This window comes from Staurois parvus, unplaced genomic scaffold, assembly GCF_062004578.1.
Source record: "Staurois parvus isolate SC_StPar_1 unplaced genomic scaffold, SC_StPar_1.0 ptg000734l, whole genome shotgun sequence".
NCBI lineage: Eukaryota > Metazoa > Chordata > Amphibia > Anura > Ranidae > Staurois > Staurois parvus.
The window spans coordinates 48,824-69,598 of record NW_028318530.1 but is presented as its reverse complement, the minus strand read 5'-3'; the positions used below and the strand labels follow the sequence as shown (position 1 = coordinate 69,598).

Below are 20,775 nucleotides of genomic sequence, written 5' to 3'. Positions count from 1 at the left end.
TTCACTTACAGATCTGTAAACTGAAAGACTACAAGTCTAATGTGCCACCATGGAAGAAGGCCTCGTAGATCTCAATGGAGCAAAAATGTGGTGATGTCATTGTGGGTTCATTTATCTTTTGCAAAAGAAGGACTTAGCCTTTAGGTGCAATATAAGTGACATTTTGAAAGCAAAAAAATAAATATCACTGTACCAATATTAATAGCTGTCTCCTGTTTATCTCCAGTCAGAATCCAAATTCTAATGTCAGCTTTCACTAATGTCTCGATGGTCTCTGGCACATTGTCTTGCAGCTTGTCCTCTATAGCAGTTGCTCCGAGTAAATGGAGGTTCTATGGAAGATGAAAGAAAGATAACACAACAATATGATACGTCACAAATCAGCATGTACATAGCAGATTAAATTATGAGCTTAAAGTATAACTAAAGGCTAAAGTTTTTTTTAGTTTTTGATAAAGTCCAGAGGGATTAGAACCAGTCAGTTTTTTTTGCTGTCTCTGCCCCCTTTAAGGAGATTTACCCAGTTTGTCCCGTTTACCATACTATTGAAAGAAAATCTCAAATGTTGGGCTATCCCAGAAAAACAGAGGGGAAAATCTTCCAGTGGGGACACTAGTTCTGGTGACCAGGGGGTCCCCAAGGAACTCCCTTAATTGGCAGCGATTTCCTCTCACTACCTGTATGGCTATGGGATAGAAATCTCTGCAATGGTATACAGATGTGAAGAAAAAAAAAGAAAAATTCTGAAAGGGGTTATAACCCCCACCCCACCCTGTCCAAAATGAAAAAAAGTTTTGCCTACAGTGCTACTTTAAAGAAAAAAAAAATCTAAACATCTGTCAGTTGAATAGATAACTTCAGTAACATGTGCACAAATAAAAGTGCAGCAACATGGAACAACTAATTTATTCAACCAATCATTCATTTGCTGTATCATCATATAAATTAGAGAAAGTTATTCTGCGGAACAAAAATGGTGTGGTATTAGGTTTTTTGGCAGTTCTCTTTTTCATTGATGTTGCCTAGCTATTCAACAGAGTGCATTTCTTACCCTTCATGTCTGAGCTGTACCTCTTTCAAAGCGGAACTACACAACAGAGCAAACATTAACCACCACCACCATCAGGTGGAATTTCATCCTGTGGTGTCGATGTGGATCATCAATACTCATAACATGAAAGTTGCTAAAATAAAAAAGCATGGCCAAAAGTGTTGGATTCTGACAATGTTTTTGAGTGGCAGTTTCCCTCCATATAGCGGAGATCAGTGGTTTAGTAGTAAGTATCTTTGTAGAGAACACAGTTTTTTTTCAGGCATGTCACAAGAGAGATGACCTTTTTGTGTCCCTATAGCTCTCACCATAGCTTCCTTTATCAGCTCACTGCTTGGCAAACTAAAAGTTGTACTAGTTGTATTAAGTGATTTCAGTGTTTAAAATATTTTCCTGTTTCTTTCACGCAAACTGGAATGACTGCACATTAACAAAAATCAACCTGCTGACAGGTACAAAGAGGCACAGAGAAGCACCAGCAGCTTTCAGTTCTTCAATTCTGTCCAAATGATGGGTCTTTCTGATAGGCATCATACTGTTTGCTCAATCCCTCCATTATATTGACACATCACTAAAGCAGGGTATGCACGCTCTGAAATTCGTCCAATTCAGCAGGCATTTGAGGAGCACTCACAGCCAATGGCTGCAGTGCTGATCTGTGTATTCTGATGGGGGGAGCCACTGCTGTCAGAATACAGTAGCGCAGTGGGGGAAATCTTTGCATCCACATCACATGCATGGATCTGTCGGGTTTTTTTTATTCAATCGGCTAGCTTAACGAAAAAAAAAAAAGTGAGCATATACTCGACTGGATGGGGATAGGGTAAGGATAGGGATATTACAATCAATGAGGCAATATAAGCAGTATCGATGGGAGAGGAGTAAGGTATGACTGTGTTGTGTATGAGAGGGGTCAGAATGTGCAGGAGAAGAGTGAATCAAAGCAGGCAGCATGTGCAGGAGAAAAGTGTGGAAACTAGGATACTAGATAGTAGAGTAGTATGGAGGGTATGGTGGTGGGCAGTACAGTAAAATCCTTGACTCACAAATCACGATTACTGATGTTCCCATTCTTAAAAAACAAAACGACTAAAAATACAGTCTTAGCCACACAGGTGAATGACAATGCATTTGGCAACCATTCACAACTTGACTAACTGTAAAACAGCTGCATGGGAGCCATGTTCCTGACACAGAGGGTTTTAAAGAAGTGGAGTTAAGGTGAAAATCAATGCCCAGCAAACGGGACAGTTGAAAAAGAAGCAGGTGAAGTGGGACAGGGGATGTGGCAGGAGTGGGCTGGCAGAACCACTGTAAAGGAAATATGAAAGAGCACTAAAATAGACGTGCATCAGTGAAGTAAAGCAGGTTACTAGCAGGGAATCTGGGGCAGTTAAAATGAGCTGAAGACTGGGTGCTTAGAGGTTAAATTAGCACTTAAACCGGCCTTAAATGATGCAATTTTCTTTTCTGCAACCACAGGCAGGAAAGAAAATCGCTCAATTCCTCTATCCACACTGACTGTGAAGACAGGGGAATCCCTCCCATGACCTATTGTGTTCTCCTGGCAAGGATCCCTGCCAGAAGAACACAGTGATTGTTCCTACTGGCTATAGCCGCTGGCGACAATCACATGAAAAATTAGACAGGCTGGTTGTACCCAAGACGTACAACAATCCATTTGGGTACATTCAGCCTACCCATAGATTTTGAATCTCGTCCAGTTCCTGCTGGGAACCAGGGAGGGACTAACTTGTGTTCTATAATACATACCAGTCTTTCATCCATTTCCATGGGTGGGAATTATTGTGCTGTGTCTGATAAAACTGAGTATGCAACAGACACTGCTCTCACATTATTAGTGTTCAGAGACTCATTATTGTTACCAGTAGCAAGATTACATCAAACGTTATATACTGGGAGAAACCATAGTTCAGGCATTCAATGAACTGACAAATCTGGAGTGTATGTTTCCACCACCAGCCGTTCTAATGTAATCTACACATCTGCACACTTCATTTCAGCTGCAGAGTGTGAACCTGCACAACATCAACAGAGCTACATAATCATTCAATTTAGGGTTTTTTTATGGTGAATTAGTACAGCATGCCATCACAGGAAAAGCAAGTCTACCTGGCCAGCTGCACAAAATCCTTTTTCCACTTCAAAATTGCAGATCTTAGCACTTTCGTTCCCGATGACATGTGGAACATAGTGCAGAGTCCTGATTAAATTAGCGCCTTTAATAACAGTGACTCGTGGAACATGGGCACAGCTGAAAACATCAGTTCAGGAGGTGACAAGCCTCTCCTAGTGTACATGTATGTTACACAATACACTAGACTCTTCACTAATTGATTTAATGATCTAAAAAGCTGAAAAAGCAGGAAGTGGCAGAAATTAAACCTCTTGTCCCATTCAGTGGGCACTACCACTTGCTGAACATTCCGTATTTGAATGAAGGCATTTATGGGTTAAAAACAGGCGTTATCTGAGCACACTGCTCTTTGGAGAAGCGTCAGTCATTGCCACATGTGTGAATGAGCCCTTACAGGGGCTGGGCTAAACCATTATAATGATAGGGGTGCTTGCTCTATTCCCCTTTATTCAGATGGTTATTTCAAATGTACAAAAAAAATAAAAAAATAAAAAGGCTGCTGCTGTCGCTGCTTAAAAAGTGTTTGCTGAACCAGGGCTTTAATTTATTGGTCACTAAGAACACATCAAAAACTACATGTCTATATGGTGACAATGCTGTAGTGATTTTACTAAAGAAAGAACAGAACTAATTGCAGGATCAACAGGTAATACAACTACAGTATATTACAGGGGGAAAACGCAACAAACATGAGCCTTCACTCGATCCAGCACATTGTAGTGACTCTCTCCCTTCTCCCCGCTTTCACAGACTTGGATGAGAGCAGCGGGAGTCAATGGCTCCCACTGTTGTCAGTCAAATCCTGTGATGAGGGAGTGGGGCTGAGCCACGCAGCTTGCGTCTACAGACACAGGCAGTACAGCTTTGGGGTGAATCCGCAGGTGTGCCACAATAGGACGCAGCTTCCTATGGTAGCACACCAAGAAGAGGAGGAGGAGCCAGAAGCACCACTGGGGTCCCCTAAAGAGGAGAATTGGGACCACTCCACTGCAATCCCACTACACAGAACATGTAAGTATAACCCTGTTATTAAAAAAAAAAAATCACTTTAAGCCACTATACAAAAATGATCATGCAGACTTCTAAGGAAATACTATATCAATGCAGCCAATCTTCAAAACTTTGGAACTATTTAGAAAAAGAAGGTCCTCACCTGTCAGCATTCCTCTTACATATTTGTATAAGTTATATTTTTGTTTGCAGCATGCACCGAGGTAGAATGAAAGAATTCTCATTTGTTAGATGTCAAATGTGAAAAAAAGCAAATGAAATCAATCACAGCTTCACTTCCACAGGAATTGGCAAAGCTTCAGTTTTATAATTGATTTACCATTTGATAAATGGTGAATATATACAATATTGCCAACATGGCAAATATTAACAAAACCAGTTTTTCCCACTAAAGTGAAATCAAGATTTTGTAAGAATGGCAGTAAAAAAAAAAACTTGACTGAGAAAATCCAGGAACATAATCACTACCCTATCTACCCACTTTAAAGGATATGTTGCCCTTTGGTTCACCTTTAGGGTGGAACATATAACATGTTCCCACCACTGCAGCCTCCCCCCGATCCACTGCCTCTAGTGACAGCAATCAGGGGCTCTTTTCCCATGTCACAATTTTAAAAAAATTATTTGCGGCCATGCTGAGCTCCGACATTCATTCAAAAAGTTCTGTAAATGGGAAAACTACAACTACCATCAGTCTTTGCGGTTGACGGCTTGTAGTTTCCAATGACCTACCAAAATGCTGGTAGTTCAATGATAGTTCCTGTCGTTGTGTACCTACTTGTCCGTACGAGGTACAAGCAGACAGCTTACACAGGAGCCTCGCACTGCACCTACGATCAGCTGATTGTGGGTGCAATGCTTTACAGGCTCCTAATGTAAAAATAAATAAAAGCACAATTTTGTTTACCTGCAAAAAGATGTGTATTTTATTTTTTTTTAAAAAGGTAAACTTATCTTTTAAAAGTTTAAATTTGTAAACTGTACATCTAGACAACTGCTGTGAATGTGCAGTTTTCTGTGTATTAACATATACAAGTGCTGCATAAATTGCCTGCGAGAAAGATAGATAGATATTTAGAGCAAGAGTGAGAGCGAGAGAGGAGAGAGAACGAGAGAGAACGAGAGAGAGAGGAGAGAGAGCGAGAGAGAGAGGAGAGAGAACGAGAGAGAGAGGAGAGAGAACGAGAGAGAGAGGAGAGAGAACGAGAGAGAGAGGAGAGAGAACGAGAGAGAGAGGAGAGAGAACGAGAGAGAGAGGAGAGAGAGCGAGAGAGAGAGGAGAGAGAACGAGAGAGAGAGGAGAGAGAGCGAGAGAGAGAGGAGAGAGAACGAGAGAGAGCGAGAGAGAGCGAGAGAGAGCGAGAGAGAACGAGAGAGAGCGAGAGAGAACGAGAGAGAGCGAGAAAGCGCGAGAGAGCGAGAAAGCGCGAGAGAGCGAGAAAGCGCGAGAGAGCGAGAAAGCGCGAGAGAGCGAGAAAGCGCGAGAGAGCGAGAAAGCGCGAGAGAGCGAGAAAGCGCGAGAGAGCGAGAAAGCGCGAGAGAGCGAGAAAGCGCGAGAGAGTGAGAGCGAGAAAGTGCGAGAAAGCGAGAGAGAGAAAGCGCGAGAGAGAGAAAGCGCGAGAGAGCGAGAGAGAGAGCGCGCGAGAGAGCGAGCAAGAGAGCGCGCGAGAGAGCGAGCAAGAGAGCGCGCGAGAGAGCGAGCAAGAGAGCGCGCGAGAGAGCGAGCGAGAGAGCGCGCGAGAGAGCGCGCGAGAGAGCGCGCGAGAGAGCGAGCGAGAGAGCGAGCGAGAGAGCGAGCGAGCGAGCGAGCGAGAGAGCGCGCGAGAGAGCGCGCGAGAGAGCGCGCAAGAGAGCGCGCGAGAGAGCGAGCAAGAGAGCGCGAGAACGAGCGAGCAAGAGAGAGCGTGAACGAGCGAGCAAGAGAGAGCGTGAACGAGCGAGCAAGAGAGAGCGTGAACGAGCGAGCAAGAGAGAGCGTGAACGAGCGAGCAAGAGAGCGCGTGAACGAGCGAGCAAGAGAGCGCGTGAACGAGCGAGCAAGAGAGCGCGAGAACAGGCGAGCAAGAGAGCGCGAGAACAGGCGAGCAAGAGAGCGCGAGAACAGGCGAGCAAGAGAGCAGGAGAACAGGCGAGCAAGAGAGCGCGAGAACAGGCGAGCAAGAGAGCGCGAGAACAGGCGAGCAAGAGAGCGCGAGAACGAGCGAGCAAGAGAGCAGGAGAACGAGCGAGCAAGAGAGCGCGAGAAAGATCGAGCAAGAGAGCGCGAGAAAGATCGAGCAAGAGAGCGCGAGAAAGATCGAGCAAGAGAGCGCGAGAAAGATCGAGCAAGAGAGCGCGAGAGCGAGCAAGACAGCCGGTGAGAGCGAGCAAGAGAGCCGGCGAGAGCGAGCAAGAGAGCCGGCGAGAGCGAGCAAGAGAGCCGGCGAGAGCGAGCAAGAGAGCCGGCGAGAGCGAGCAAGAGAGCCGGCGAGAGCGAGCAAGAGAGCCGGCGAGAGCGAGCAAGAGAGCCGGCGAGAGCGAGCAAGAGAGCCGGCGAGAGCGAGCAAGAGAGCCGGCGAGAGCGAGCAAGAGAGCCGGCGAGAGCGAGCAAGAGAGCCGGCGAGAGCGAGCAAGAGAGCCGGCGAGAGCGAGCAAGAGAGCCGGCGAGAGCGAGCAAGAGAGCCGGCGAGAGCGAGCAAGAGAGCCGGAGAGAGCGCGCGAGAGTGCAAGCGAGAGAGAACCCAAGCTGGAGAAGACTTTATCAGTTAATTGCTTTAAGCATCCTAAAGGCTTGTTGAAATGCTTGTGTAAGATCCCAAAAAGACAAATACGTTTCTAGAATATTTAAAAATATGTTAAACTTAGAAGGGCCCAAATGCCACATTAGTGTCCACATTGAGTAGAGAGTCGCTTCTAAATCAAAAAGTATTTTTTCTTTTTAACAATTTCCAATTCTCCCCCCCTTATTAGTGTGCAGTGGGAGCAAATATATACAGAACCCTCTTGACTGCTGTTAAGTTAAGAAAAACAAACTAATGTTTTATGGTCCCTCTCACTCATTCTCTACAGAACACAATGATGAAAGGATAATAGACAAAAATGAATGCTCTCCCAGCTGTTCTCCAGTTGATAACTTATTTCCTTACATAGCAGCTATTTTGCAGCTAAGTCAAAAATGCATATGCCCTTTAACTCTTGGATTGAATATGGAAAGTAACAATTTTTACTACGATATTCGGATCCAAAGTGTCATTTTTTTCTGGAATAAGGCAGCACAGTCCTAGGTTGACAATGTCGTCATCTCAATTCAGCCCACTGTTTCATGTGAGTTTGACATGCTTGTGTTAAGTGACAACTTACCGTATCACACACTCCCGTTCTGCTTCCTCCTTGGGCCAAACTACACTATACCAGTCAGTCAGGTCACCCCACCACCCCAACATCAGTGGCAGGTGCTCGAATTTAGAAAGCATTCAAGCACTTGGAACCCAGATACCACTCTGCATTGGCTGTATTATGTAACTGGGGCCTCATGGGATGCAAAAATAGCTCCACTGGCCACATGTAGCACAAACGTTGCCACGTTGTACACAGCCCAGGTATAACAGATTCATGCCAGCTGGTTTTTCCAGATTACAAATTGCTCCACCATATTTAGGAAAAAAAGAGACAATAAGGTTGAACAGACAGACAGTTGCAGGTTTTAGATCAAACATTATTAGGAAAGATCGATGTACAAACTAGCAAGTTTGTGCCTATGGTGGAAAAACAATGTAGGCACTGGCCAGGTATGGAAAAGCAATTGTGATCTAGCAAGAAAACCCTCTTTCCCATTTGGCATGAAACCAGTTGAACCTTTTACAGCAGTTCACAAGTGATTTTGTAACGTATAGAATGAATGGCTGCATAGGTAACACTGTACACCCAGCCTCCCTAATGAGCTGGAGAATAAATAGAATAAAATTGCTATGTGCATGGAATATCACTACAACTGCTGGCATGTCCCCAAACAGGACTGGCATGGTTGTTCCAATACACACTAGCAATTTTCTAAGGTTATTCTTAAGATAATTTCTGACTTCATTCTACAGGTTACAACACTATGCAAAAGTATATAAAAAATGTCTGCTTGTTGAGGTAAATACTGTTGGAGCTGTAAATCTGTGAATGACTTCACCTTTAACTGTTCAAAGAGTGTACTTCTTGGACAGAAAAGATCAGAAGGAGCTGGAGAGCCACAAAAAGATATGAATATGAAGGAATGACTGAACTGCCAGAGCACAAACTATAAAATGAAAAGCTTACACAGGTGTAAAAATATTCTGGCAATGGAAAAGCAAAGACACAGGTGCATTTCCATGAGTTAATATACTGCAAGCAGAAAGAAAGATGACATCAGCTGGTCGTTTAGGAAGGATCCATCCAATGTTCACAAAGAAACTACACAAGTTTGAAAGTGGAATGAGCTAGAGATTGATGACCAGCAAGCAGCAGAATCTAATCTCCGGTCTATTTCATATTGATCCATAACCGATATAGAAGCAGTTGCGGGTCTTGCAGAGGAGAAATATCAAAACAGCAGTGTTTTTATTGTCAATGTTTTGATAAAGCGCAGTCCATCTTCCTCACAACTGAGCTTCATTGAAACGTCGTTAATAAAAACACTGCTGTTTTGATCTATCTTCTCTGCAAGACATGTGAGTACCTCTATACCAGTTTTGGATTTGTATGGATTTCTTTGTGGGTGAGCGCCTGCGTATTTATCTCAAAGTGTGGTGGCTATTTGATGTTGATGATATGCTGTAGCCCATGCAGGGCACAGCCAAAACAGTGCAAATCATTGAATGCTTTTTAGTCATGTACTGTAGCTGCCCATGTAATACTGTCTTCTGTAAGTAGCTTTGTGGGTCACATTATCATTATCAAGTCCCATGTACCAAAATGTGAAAATATTTCTGCCTACTGATAACATATCTTTTAAATGGGAATGCATGGTCTTGTATACATTTTCTGCAAGTATTATATTCATATCATACTTTGTGTGTGGCTGAGTGTACACATTTATGCCATTAAATAGAAGAGGACGGTAGCAAGCTCTGGTGGGAGTTACCAATATGGTGATGTAAATCAGTAATCCAAAGAGCAGCCAAGGATGCAGTAGTATCATGGAGTCCTCAGAAGTGTGTGTATTTAATTTGTATTCAGCTGCTTGAAAAGGAATGTACTTTTCAGATGTTGACACAGTAATGCCCCAATCAAGCCATAATGTAGCACTCTACAAAGCATGCATGTTTGAGGATCTTAGCATTAGGCAGTCTATTCACTTGAAATGGGCTGTCAACACCTGACAATATGGCCCTGATTCACTATTGGGCGTGGGCGCATATTTATGGGCTTAAGCCCAATTTTCATGGGCGTCCGTCCATTTTTGACCCTGCAACCTAATTCACTATTGAGCAGAGCCCATAAGCAGACGCCCAATCTAATTCACAAAAAGACACACGCCCGGAATCAGACTCACAAAAGCAGACTTGCTAAGAAGCACGTCTAACACCATGAAAAATCACTGTAGAGACATGTTCACTTAGAAATTTGCTTTGCCAAATATCAGGACTTCACTTTAAACAATATCTGCTATTTCCAAAAAAATTAAGAATGTGTTAAAAATCGTTTTTCTCAAGGAAATCGACACAGTAAAAATCTAGATGCCCGTGCAGTGTCTTTGGCAGATAGAACTGAGCATGTGCAGAACACCTTTTAGTCCTCTGCCATGGGCGTTTGCTTTTTAGCCACTGACTAATAGTGAATCTGATTGTGGATTCCTCTGACAGCCGGCACTCGGTCGCGACTACTGTGTTTAATAAACAGCATTAAGCATATCTTCATGTAATCTAATTAGATTTCCTTCGTTTTAGTGATTATATTTTTGTTTCTTATCCTTTATAATTATTTCTGTTATGATTTTACTTATTTTGAAGGTCTAGATAAAATTTATTTTGAAAGCTGAATGTAAAAATAAAGGTCCGCAATAAAAAAAAAAAAAAACAGCGTGGGTCCCCCCTCTCATCCATACCAAGCCCTTCGGGTCTGGTATGGATATTAAGGGGGAACTCCATGCTGAAATTTAAAAAAAAAACAGCGTGGGTCCCCCTCAATATCCATACCAGACCTTTATCCGAGCATGCAGCCCGGCAGGTCAGGAAAGGGGGGGGGGACGAGCGAGCGCCCCCCCCCTCCTGAACCATACCAGGCCACATGCCCTCAACATGGGGGGGGGTGCTTTGGGGCAGGGGGGCTCCCCCCCCAAAGCACCTTGTCCCCATGTTGATGAGGACAAGGGCCTCTTCCCCACAACCCTGGCCGGTGGTTGTGGGGGTCTGTGGGCGGGGGGCTTATCAGAATCTGGAAGCCCCCTTTAACAAGGGGGCCCCCAGATCCCGGTCCCCCCCCCTACGTGAATGATTCTGCGGTACACGGTCCACAGACTCATTCACAAAAAAACTAAGTGTGGTGTAAAAAAAACACAGTACAGGGTCTTTGACAAGTCCTTTATTAAAACAATGTCCCCCGAAGTAGATCCAACGTCAATCGCGGCGGCGGCGACCCGAAAAAAGGAAAAAAAAAAAAGGTTCCGCTCCCGTCCGAGGCTTCCAGCCTAGTGAAGAAAAGCCTAGCTGACAGTTCTTATATAGGTATGGGCGGGGCCAGCCGGGGACATCATCCCAGTGACCCGCCCCATGTCACATGCTTGCTGTTCCCGGCTGGCCCCGCCCATACCTATATAAGAACTGTCAGCTAGGCTTTTCTTCACTAGGCTGGAAGCCTCGGACGGGAGCGGAACCTTTTTTTTTTTTCCTTTTTTCGGGTCGCCGCCGCCGCGATTGACGTTGGATCTACTTCGGGGGACATTGTTTTAATAAAGGACTTGTCAAAGACCCTGTACTGTGTTTTTTTTACACCACACTTAGTTTTTTTGTGAATGAGTCTGCGGACCGTGTACCGCAGAATCATTCACGTAGGGGGGGGGGACCGGGATCTGGGGGCCCCCTTGTTAAAGGGGGCTTCCAGATTCTGATAAGCCCCCCGCCCGCAGACCCCCACAACCACCGGCCAGGGTTGTGGGGAAGAGGCCCTTGTCCTCATCAACATGGGGACAAGGTGCTTTGGGGGGGGGGAGCCCCCCCTGCCCCAAAGCACCCCCCCCATGTTGAGGGCATGTGGCCTGGTATGGTTCAGGAGGGGGGGGGCGCTCGCTCGTCCCCCCCCTTTCCTGACCTGCCGGGCTGCATGCTCGGATAAGGGTCTGGTATGGATATTGAGGGGGACCCACGCTGGTTTTTTTTTTAATTCCAGCGTGGAGTTCCCCCTTAATATCCATACCAGATCCGAAGGGCTTGGTACAGATGGGAGGGGGGACCCCACGCTTTTTTTTTATTATTTATGCAATAAAGGGAATTATTTTACATTCAGCTGTCAGTGGGGAACCCCGCTGACAGATGAAACATTAACTCATGGCTGTCGCTCCTACAATCCCGCATGAGTTATGTTATCAACTCATGCAGCATTTTAGTAATGAAAACCAATGCAGCGCTCATGTTTCAGCTGTCGGCGGATTTCCCCACTGACAGTTGAATGTCAAAGTATTGCAGTGATTTATAAACAGTTCTTTAAATAACTGGCGTGGGGTCCCCCCTCCCATCCATACTAAGCCCTTCGGGTCTCGTATGGATGTTAAGGGGTAACTCCACGCTGAAATTAAATAAAAAACAGCATGGGGTACCCCCCTAAATCCATAACACATACTTATCCGAGCATGCAGCCCGGCAGGTCAGGAAAGAGGGGGACGACGACGAGCGAGTGCCTCCCCCCCTCCTGAACCATACCAGGCCACATGCCCATACCAAATTATTCAAACATTTGTAAACAGACCAATTAACTGAAATGGTTTGACATTTGTACCCAAAATATGACGTTCCCTGAGGCGTTGGTAAACCGAGGTACGCCTGTATTAGTATTGCAATCCTTTGTATTGGGATACATAGAACCAACATACATCTGAATTGGCAACATAGCACAACATTTGTGTCACATTGGAGATATCTGGCTAGTTAAACTGACCATGCCCAGGGACCTAGGATTGATTCACAGCACAGAAATACAGGCTGGGTTAGCAATGTAGCTCCGTGGGTTAGTGGTTAGCACTGCTGCCTCACAACTCTAGGGTTGTCGGTTCGAATCCCAACCCCGGCGAGGTAGTAGCATGATCTCCGTGTGTGGCTGTCTTCACATACATGTTCTGGCAACATCTTTGCATTCTGTCTAAATGATCCTTAAAATGTGAATTAGAATAAGGCCTTGTCTGTTGAAACACCTTCAAAGCTGCACCTTATGTGAATGTCATACAATGGGATAAGATAAGGGCCTGAATCACTAATAGATTTGATAATGATGGTTTACACTCCACCCACTTTTGTGAAGGATTTGGCAAGCAAAGAGCTGACAGAGAGAGAGAAGAGTGAGACGAAGAAGAGTGAGCGAGAGATACATATGAAGAGTGATAAAGAGAGACATTCAGAAGAGTGAGCGAGAGAGAAGAGCGAGCCAGTGAGACAAAGAAGAGTGAGCAAGAGATACATACTGAAGAGTGATAAAGAGAGACATTCAGAAGAGTGAACGAGAGAGAAAAGACTTGGTTGGTGAATCCACACATCAAACTTGTCACAAATCCTGGCGTGCATTTTTCCCCCAAATGCATAGCAGACCCTTATCCCAGCAGGCAGGTACCGCACGCCTTCAAAGATTTATTTCCTTTGTTGATTTTCCTGCTTCGCTCACACTATATGCAATTGAAAATTACTCTTTAAGTTGCCAATTTTACTGTGTTTTCAAGAGAATTACTAACTAGTTGTGTTTTCAATTGTGTGTAGCATTGCGATTTCTATTTGAGTCTAGATGTTAAATTGCTAATAAATGGCCACAATTCTCAAATACCTTTGAACTCTCGCTGCAACAAATGGTGTATGTTAATACACTCACATTCATTATATCCAATATCAGGTACGATGTCAATGCACAAATCGCACCTGAAATTGCACACCCTGGATGTGACTTGTCATGTGATTGGCATGGCCAGCAGCTTGCTCTTTGCATGGCAAATTGCACCCAATGTTACTGGGGGCCAACACCACTGTCACATCTAATCCGATGCGGCAATTGTCCAACTTACAGTGAAGTTGCACGAGTTCACAATCCAATTGGATGTGAACAGAGCCTACAGTGGCCAATAGGGTGCGACTTGGTCTACGATTTGCAAGTCGCCTGTCATGCCAATTGCATGGCAATCGCAAACAATGTTACTGGGGGCTACCCGGTCACATTAAAGCAGATTTCTAAGTGGTGTTATTGACACCACAGTCACATCATGTGACTTGCATAGAAGTTGCATGATTTCAAAGTCGGGGTACATGGTGATTTCAAGTGCAATTTGCAAGACATTCGACATCGATCTCTCAGCAAATTGCATGAAAAGTAGTGTATTCATTACTCTATTATTACTTGCGGCTCCTACCAAGTTTGAACCACAACAATATGAGCGCTCCAATAGCGTGCTCATTGAGTGGGACTTGGCATGTGATTTGCACAACATGCAAGCTGTAAATCGTCTGCAAAGTCGCACCCTATTGTCTGCTATTAGAGTGACCACATAGGTGCGTTTCAAACACTGATTTCTATAGTAGTACATGTACTACTTTAGTGGCAATTTGCATAGAGATCTGTGTCAGATGTCTTGAAAATTGCATTGAAATGGTCAACTTTACTGTAAGTTGCATGATTTGTAAATCAGCTTTGCCCAGAGTGTAATGTTTGGTGATGTTTGATTTCTGGAGTGTTTTACCAATTGATGGGAAATTCACCATACTAGTCAAATCGATTTGTCATTTTCAGTATTGCATACAAGATGTGGTCATGTGACTGTCTTAACTCATGCGAGAATCTGGAGGGAATTGTGACCATAGTAGCAATAAAGGTTCCAATTGGGGTTCCCTTTCACATCCCTGCTCAATGTTCTGTTGTATGCTGCACACGTACATTTCACTGTATATTTCTTTCTGATTTGTGGGGCCTGTATACCGAGGATTAATGCAGGTAGGAAGCGGATTCATCAGGTGAAAACACTTTCACTGACCAAACTAAGGTCAGTGGTGGGTGTGGCTTCATTGGGTGTGGGGCCTTGTTTGGCACGCTCCAAATACAACCTAGCTTATATAAAGATGTGCAGTAGGGAGGGATTTGGTCTGTTACTAGGCCGGGTGGTTTGTGATTAAGTCCTTGCTTGTAGTGGTTTGGGGGAGGAAGAGATTTTGTGCTGAATTGCCCCAGACACCACTCAGGCTGTGTTTGGAAGTGGGCTGGAAATGTTTGCATATTTTTGGCCTTGTAAAGTGTGTTTGTGTGTTATTGCACAATGATTGTGTTTTTTCTTTTTGCATTGAAAGCCTCACACATGTCAATCGTTTTGTTTAAAATCTGCTCTTGTTTTAATTTTGCTTGCTTATTTAGACTCCAATGCATTTTTCTTACAAACCTGCTGACAAATGTATGTGTAGGGGATTTGTAGAGGTGGGAGGGGTTTTTCACATATGTCTTGTTTTCTTTATATTTTGATGTGTAGACTTTTTTGTGAATGGATCTTTATACTAAATGATTGTGTAAGTAAACCTTATGTGCACGAAAATGTTACTTGATTCATCTTCCCCTTTGTTTCCTGCTATAACCTGAGCACACACAGTTCATTAGAAGTATCTTTAGATTGTAAGCTCTTATGAGCAGGAGTGTTTTCTTTTTGCCACATCAATCCTATTTTTGTGACTCACCAAGATATTGACTGTACCTACTTGTTCCTGCTGACCAAATAAATGAAGATATATTTGATCAATAAATGTTTGACCGATGTTTTTGTGTTTATTTTATGTTCAATATATGAACAACCTTAATAGTTACTTTGTATACTTATATAATCTGCTCAAATGTAGCTTGTAAGAGCGTGAATATGCAAGTGGGTGCAAACTGGCTTTTTCAAAACCAAACAAAAAAATAAAAAACCTGCTTGCACCACAATATTGTTATGTACTAATGAATATGTCACATTCACTGTGCAGCCAGCTACAGGTTTTCTACAATTTGATTTACAGTAATAAAATAGTCCCCACTGTATGTTGATTTTTGGCCTTTGGCAACAAAGATATATTAGCCAAGGTTTAAAAAGAAAAAAAATCACTAAAACACACATTCGCGAAAGCTATCATAGCCGTGCATAGAAATGAGCGATCGTGCATAGATATGCGCCATCGTGCACAAATAAACGCCAAACAGGTGTCCCCCATGGCGCACGAGCAGCTATCCTCCTGGAAGTCCGTCATCTGGTGCGCACGCACCCGGAAGTGGTTGTGGGGAGTGTAAGTGGATGAGAAGTGGTTGGAGGTTTTGTGTTGGTTGAAAATTTTGATAACTTTATTGGCATTTGGACATGGCGAGAGCACAGTTCTCAACTGAGGAGATGATCCTTATATGTAAAGTAACTGTGGCCATTGCAAATATGTTTATAACATGTGAGGGACAAGTAATTGTAATTTTGTGGGTGGGGCCTAGCAGAATCTCACTTGGTGCACATGCTACTTATCTGTACATTAGCTCCTGGGTATTGATGGGTCAATTATATTAACCACTTGCCTACTGGGTACTCCTACCCCCTTCCTGTCCTGGCCAATTTTCATCTTTCTGCACTGTTACCCTTTGAATGACAATTGTGCGGTCATGCCACATTGTACCCATCTTAAATTTGTATCAGTTTTTTCAGACAAATAGAGCTTTCTTTGGGTGGTATTGACTTGCTGCTGTGAGTTTTACTTTTTGCTCGATAAACCACAAAATAGCTCATAATGAATAAAAGGCTGTTTATATTATAACATTTGGTAAACTGGTAATTTAGCAACACTGATGTGCGTTGATGAGGCGGCACTGCTGGCCACAGGTGGGCGGAACTGTTGGGTGGCACTGGTGGGCACTGATCATCGGGGCCGACCCCTGCTTTGATAACTGCTGGTTCTCGGCAGTACTTTCCACACATTCTGACAGCGTGATGAAAGTGCAGCCAAGACCCGGCAAATGCATTTCCCGGTGATCAGCGTGTCATTGGCCATGGCTGATCACATGGTAAAAAGCCGCTGTGATTGGTCTTTACCACATCACGTGATCAGCTGTGTCCTTAGGACACAGCAATCACGGAGAGCGCGTTCTGCCAGGATGTCATATGACACCCTCCCAGAGCTGCCTGGATGCAGTGTAGCGTTATTCGGCTATCTGCGGTCGCCAAATAGGTAACCAGCTAGGCCTTCATGGCTAATCTTTGAATATCTGGACATGTATACTGCGTATAATGCATTACATTCTACAATGTGTTGGTGTACATGGTATTACAGTGTGCAATGCGTTGCTGGATTCTGCATGACAGTGGACAGCGTATCACAGTGTGCAATGCGTAGCTCCAGCCTGCATGACAGTGTACAGTGCATTACAGTCTACAATGTGTGGGTGTACACGGTATCACAGTGTGCAATGCGTAGCTCCAGCCTGCATGACAGTGTACAGTGCATTACAGTCTACAATGTGTGGGTGTACACGGTATCACAGTGTGCAATGCGTTGCTCCATCCTGCATGACAGTGTACAGTGCATTACAGTCTACAATGTGTGGGTGTACACGGTATTACTTTGTACAGAGTATTACAGTGTGCAATGCGTTGTACACTGCAGTGTGCACTAAAGCATTTTACACTCATGCACTGTACACACTAACGCATTTGACATTTCTAGTGTGCAATGCGTTAGTGTGCAATGCCTTGGACAGTACAATGCATTTGCAGTATTGGTGTATGTTTATTAAGCACAGATAATTCATCTGATTTTAGTTATCAAGGAGAAGTCTTCTCTGTCCCCCTGTTTATGAGGTGGAGGACAATTGTTTTCCGAAGAGGAGAGGAGACATTTTTTCAAGGAGATCTGTATAGATTTCCAGAGATATGTGTAGATGGTTGAGGGGCTGCATGTGATCTCCGGAGATAATTGTGATTAATGATCACCTGAGTTAAACCAGTGAATGAAAAGTGTAAAAAAACATGGATTGAAAATAATCTGCACTGACCACTGTGCTTTGTCAAGCCACATATTGGCACATTCTGGTGTCACACAGATGCGATGTGAAATTTGCAGTGTTTTCTGTGCAAGCGCTGCACCGCATCACAACCGCAACCCCTTCATGCCACCTGCTGCGGCTTTCTAGGTGAAGTTACCAACACACCAATATTGGTACACAAAGCGTATTGCGATTTGCCAAATTGGATAAATTGCCTATTCACACCCATGTGCATACCCTGAAAAAGGGTCCTGCACATTTTTGGCCCGGATGCGGTGCAATTTGAGGTGTGCAAAATGTTTGTCTCTAATTGCAACGCACACAAATTGCATGTGATTTGCCCAGGAGTGCGGTGTTAGACCACAATGCATGTATGTGAAGCCAGAATAAAAGGATGTGGATTTTGTCTATTTTTACTTGCGCATGTTAACATTATGTAAGTGCATTTTTCTTCTGTTTAACATGCTATAGAAATGCAACATGCATTTGGATGGAGTGTTTTTGTATGTGCATTTTGGAAGTATTCTAAACACACATTGACCCTAGGGCCACACCATATCTTATGCAGGCCATAGATGGGTCGAAAATCGGCCGATTTTTCGGCCGAAAATAAAATCGGCCGATTTTCGGATCGTTGGTGGGCTATTTGTTCGGCCGTTTTTCGGTATTTTGGCAGATTTTTTTTTTCGGTAAAGTTGGAAAAAAACGGCCGAATTTGCCGATCGGCCGATTTTCGCGGCAATGATGGGCAAATCGGCCGATTTTTTTACTGATAAAAAATCTGCACATGAGCAGTGACCTGCAAGAGGAAGACAAAAAGAAGAAAGAAGAAGAGGATGATGATGATGAAGATGATGAAGAAGAGGATGATGATGAAGAAGAAGAAGAAGATGATGAAGAGGAAGAAGAGGATGATGATGAAGAAGAAGAGGAAGAAGAAGAGGAAGAAGAAGGATGAAAAATGAGAGGAATTCCAGTATGGCAAAAAGTGTCTCTGCAGAGAGCTCCGCTATTTCTTTGACAGTTCCTTGACATTTACAGCGGTTGCAACATTGTATCTATTTGTTTCCGAATAAAAACATCTGTATCCGAAATGGATACAAATACATTGTTGCAACCGCTATAAATGTCAAAGAACTGTCAAAGAAATAGCGGAGCTCTCTGCAGGGACACTTTTTGCCGGCTGTAGACGGGATGAAAATCGGCCGATTTTTTTTTTACCATTGCTGGTAACGTCGGCCGCTTGAACAACCGATTTTTCATTTTTTAAAAGAAAAATCGGCTGTTTTTCTCCCCGTCTATGGCCTGCATAAGCATTAGTGTGCCTGGGGGAGGGGGGGACCTTTGGCCTTTCCAAACACAGTAGATGCTCCAAGAATGTTTCCTTGAACTCTTGAAATGGTTAAAAAGGAAAGACACTCTAGATAGCCTGCACTGAGAATTGACTGTCATGATGACGTGTCAATGATTATTTGCTCTCATTTTTCAGGAGTGGTACTGCTTGCGGTTGAAGCTGGTAGAAATCCACCTTCACATCCTCCACTCACCTTCACTTGTGGCCAGTGGATATTTTGTGGCCGCAGGCAAGAACTGGCATCGAGGACCTGCATAATGACCCTGGCATGCCAGAGGTGGTTTGGAAGCAGCACAGCAATTTGACCATCCCTTTCCTCTATGTTGGTTTTAGGGGTGCAGAATTGCTTCTCGTTCGTGAACGAACTGTCGCCGGATATCAGAGTCCCCATATTTTCAAGATATGTTTTAGCCATGTTGGCTTATTTTTATGTTATTTTCCAAGTGTGTCGCACCTAACCGCACAGTAGTGTGGTGCCATGCGTATTTGTGGCTGTGAATGGGGCTGTTTTTAATAGACGTGTGTAGGTGCAACAACGTTTTCATCATGGTACCTGCGCACATCTACACAGGGCATTGCATTTCTTTGCTGTGCTGGAAAATGTGTGTTCTTGCATGCGTTTCTGCACCACCAATGGTGTGAACAAGTCCTAAGGGCTGGTTCACACTATAGAAACAGTCTAGATGTGTTCCTGATGGGTTTTTTTCATGCCCTTTTGGCATGCATGTTTAGTGTGTTCCAGTACATTTTGGATGCGTTTTGGACATGTTTACATTGCATTTTTGTATCCCTTCCACTTATTTTTTTCTATTTTCTTTGTATTCAATGTAGTTAGGGACATGTGCGTTTTAGTACATTCAAGGACGTTTCAATGTGTTCCAGTACAGTTCTGTGCAGAAACAATGCAGCGTGGTCAACTTTGTTTACAGCACCTGCAATGCATTGAAAATGCAAGCGCTGATGTGAACTATGACATTGACAACCATATAACCTTCTTTCTGTGCGTTTGTGATGCTGAAAAAGCAACTGAAACACATGTAGTGTGAACTGGCCCTAAAGGTTATTAGAGGTCAGGGAACAGGACTGACCAGGAATTGTGAATTCAATCAGACTAGTGGTGAGATACAATCAGCAATTGTATAATAATGTGAGATCTGAGCTGTAGCTGATAGAAAATGAGACACATTCACTTGATCAGTAAATAGATAGTTAAAGAGTGGGGCGGTGATCCATAGATTTGCATATGGGACAGGTGATGATGGGGTGGGGGAGGGGGTCAAGTTGTATAAGGAGACAGATTTAAAAGAGAAAAAAGTTACAATGAAATATACACGGCATGAAACTTGCACATGACCTAATTGGCAGAAGAACAGTACGCAAGTAACATTCATCCACTTTCTAGTCATTAGGCAAAATCATAATTGATTGATCAATATTCCTGCTACAACCCAGAAAATTGATCTCCATTTTTTTGGGATGTTGCCAAGACTGGGATTAGAACCCATGACCCAAGTGCTGTAAGTTCTGAGCTCTAACCACTAAACCACTGTGGGAAACACAGTTTGAGTTATAATGTAGAATAGTTACATTGTTTAAAAATGATAAAGCGAGCGCTGGTCAAATGATATAGACTAGTAAAATGGTCTTACACAAGATAAATATAACCACGAACAGTAGTGCATGAACTCGTGAAAGGTCATCCACCCCTGTGACAGTGTACTACACTATTGAGCACCTTTCTGGCTCCTGTGGCTGAGCTAATTCCTCCCCAGGACCATTTGGGCACCCACCCTGATGGATGGATGGATGGATGGATGGATGGATGGAGCTGGATGACTAACCCATAGCTGCCAGCATACCGCTGCACCCCCAGATGTGCGATGTGTATAACCCATGCACATTAATACTTTTGTTCTGGTGAGTGTAGACCAGTCCCAAGGGTGGTTTACCTTTCACGAGTTCATGCACTACTGTCCGTCACGGAGAGAACACATGTGCCATTCATAGGCACTCTCTGAGTTGGTACTCTCA

At 43.8% G+C, this 20,775-nt stretch overlaps 1 protein-coding gene across 2 annotated transcripts in view; it reads right to left on the bottom strand.

Annotated features, from left to right (window-relative positions):
- The window catches only part of LOC149445239 (phospholipid-transporting ATPase IA), a 146,985-nt gene that overhangs the window by 78,965 nt on the left and 47,245 nt on the right, over positions 1–20,775 (bottom strand). For both annotated transcript variants that reach the window (XM_089653996.1, XM_089653995.1), the window contains one exon: positions 194–332. In XM_089653996.1, coding sequence (XP_089510122.1) covers positions 194–332 — 139 coding nt within the window. The remainder of the gene's footprint in view (positions 1–193; positions 333–20,775) is intronic.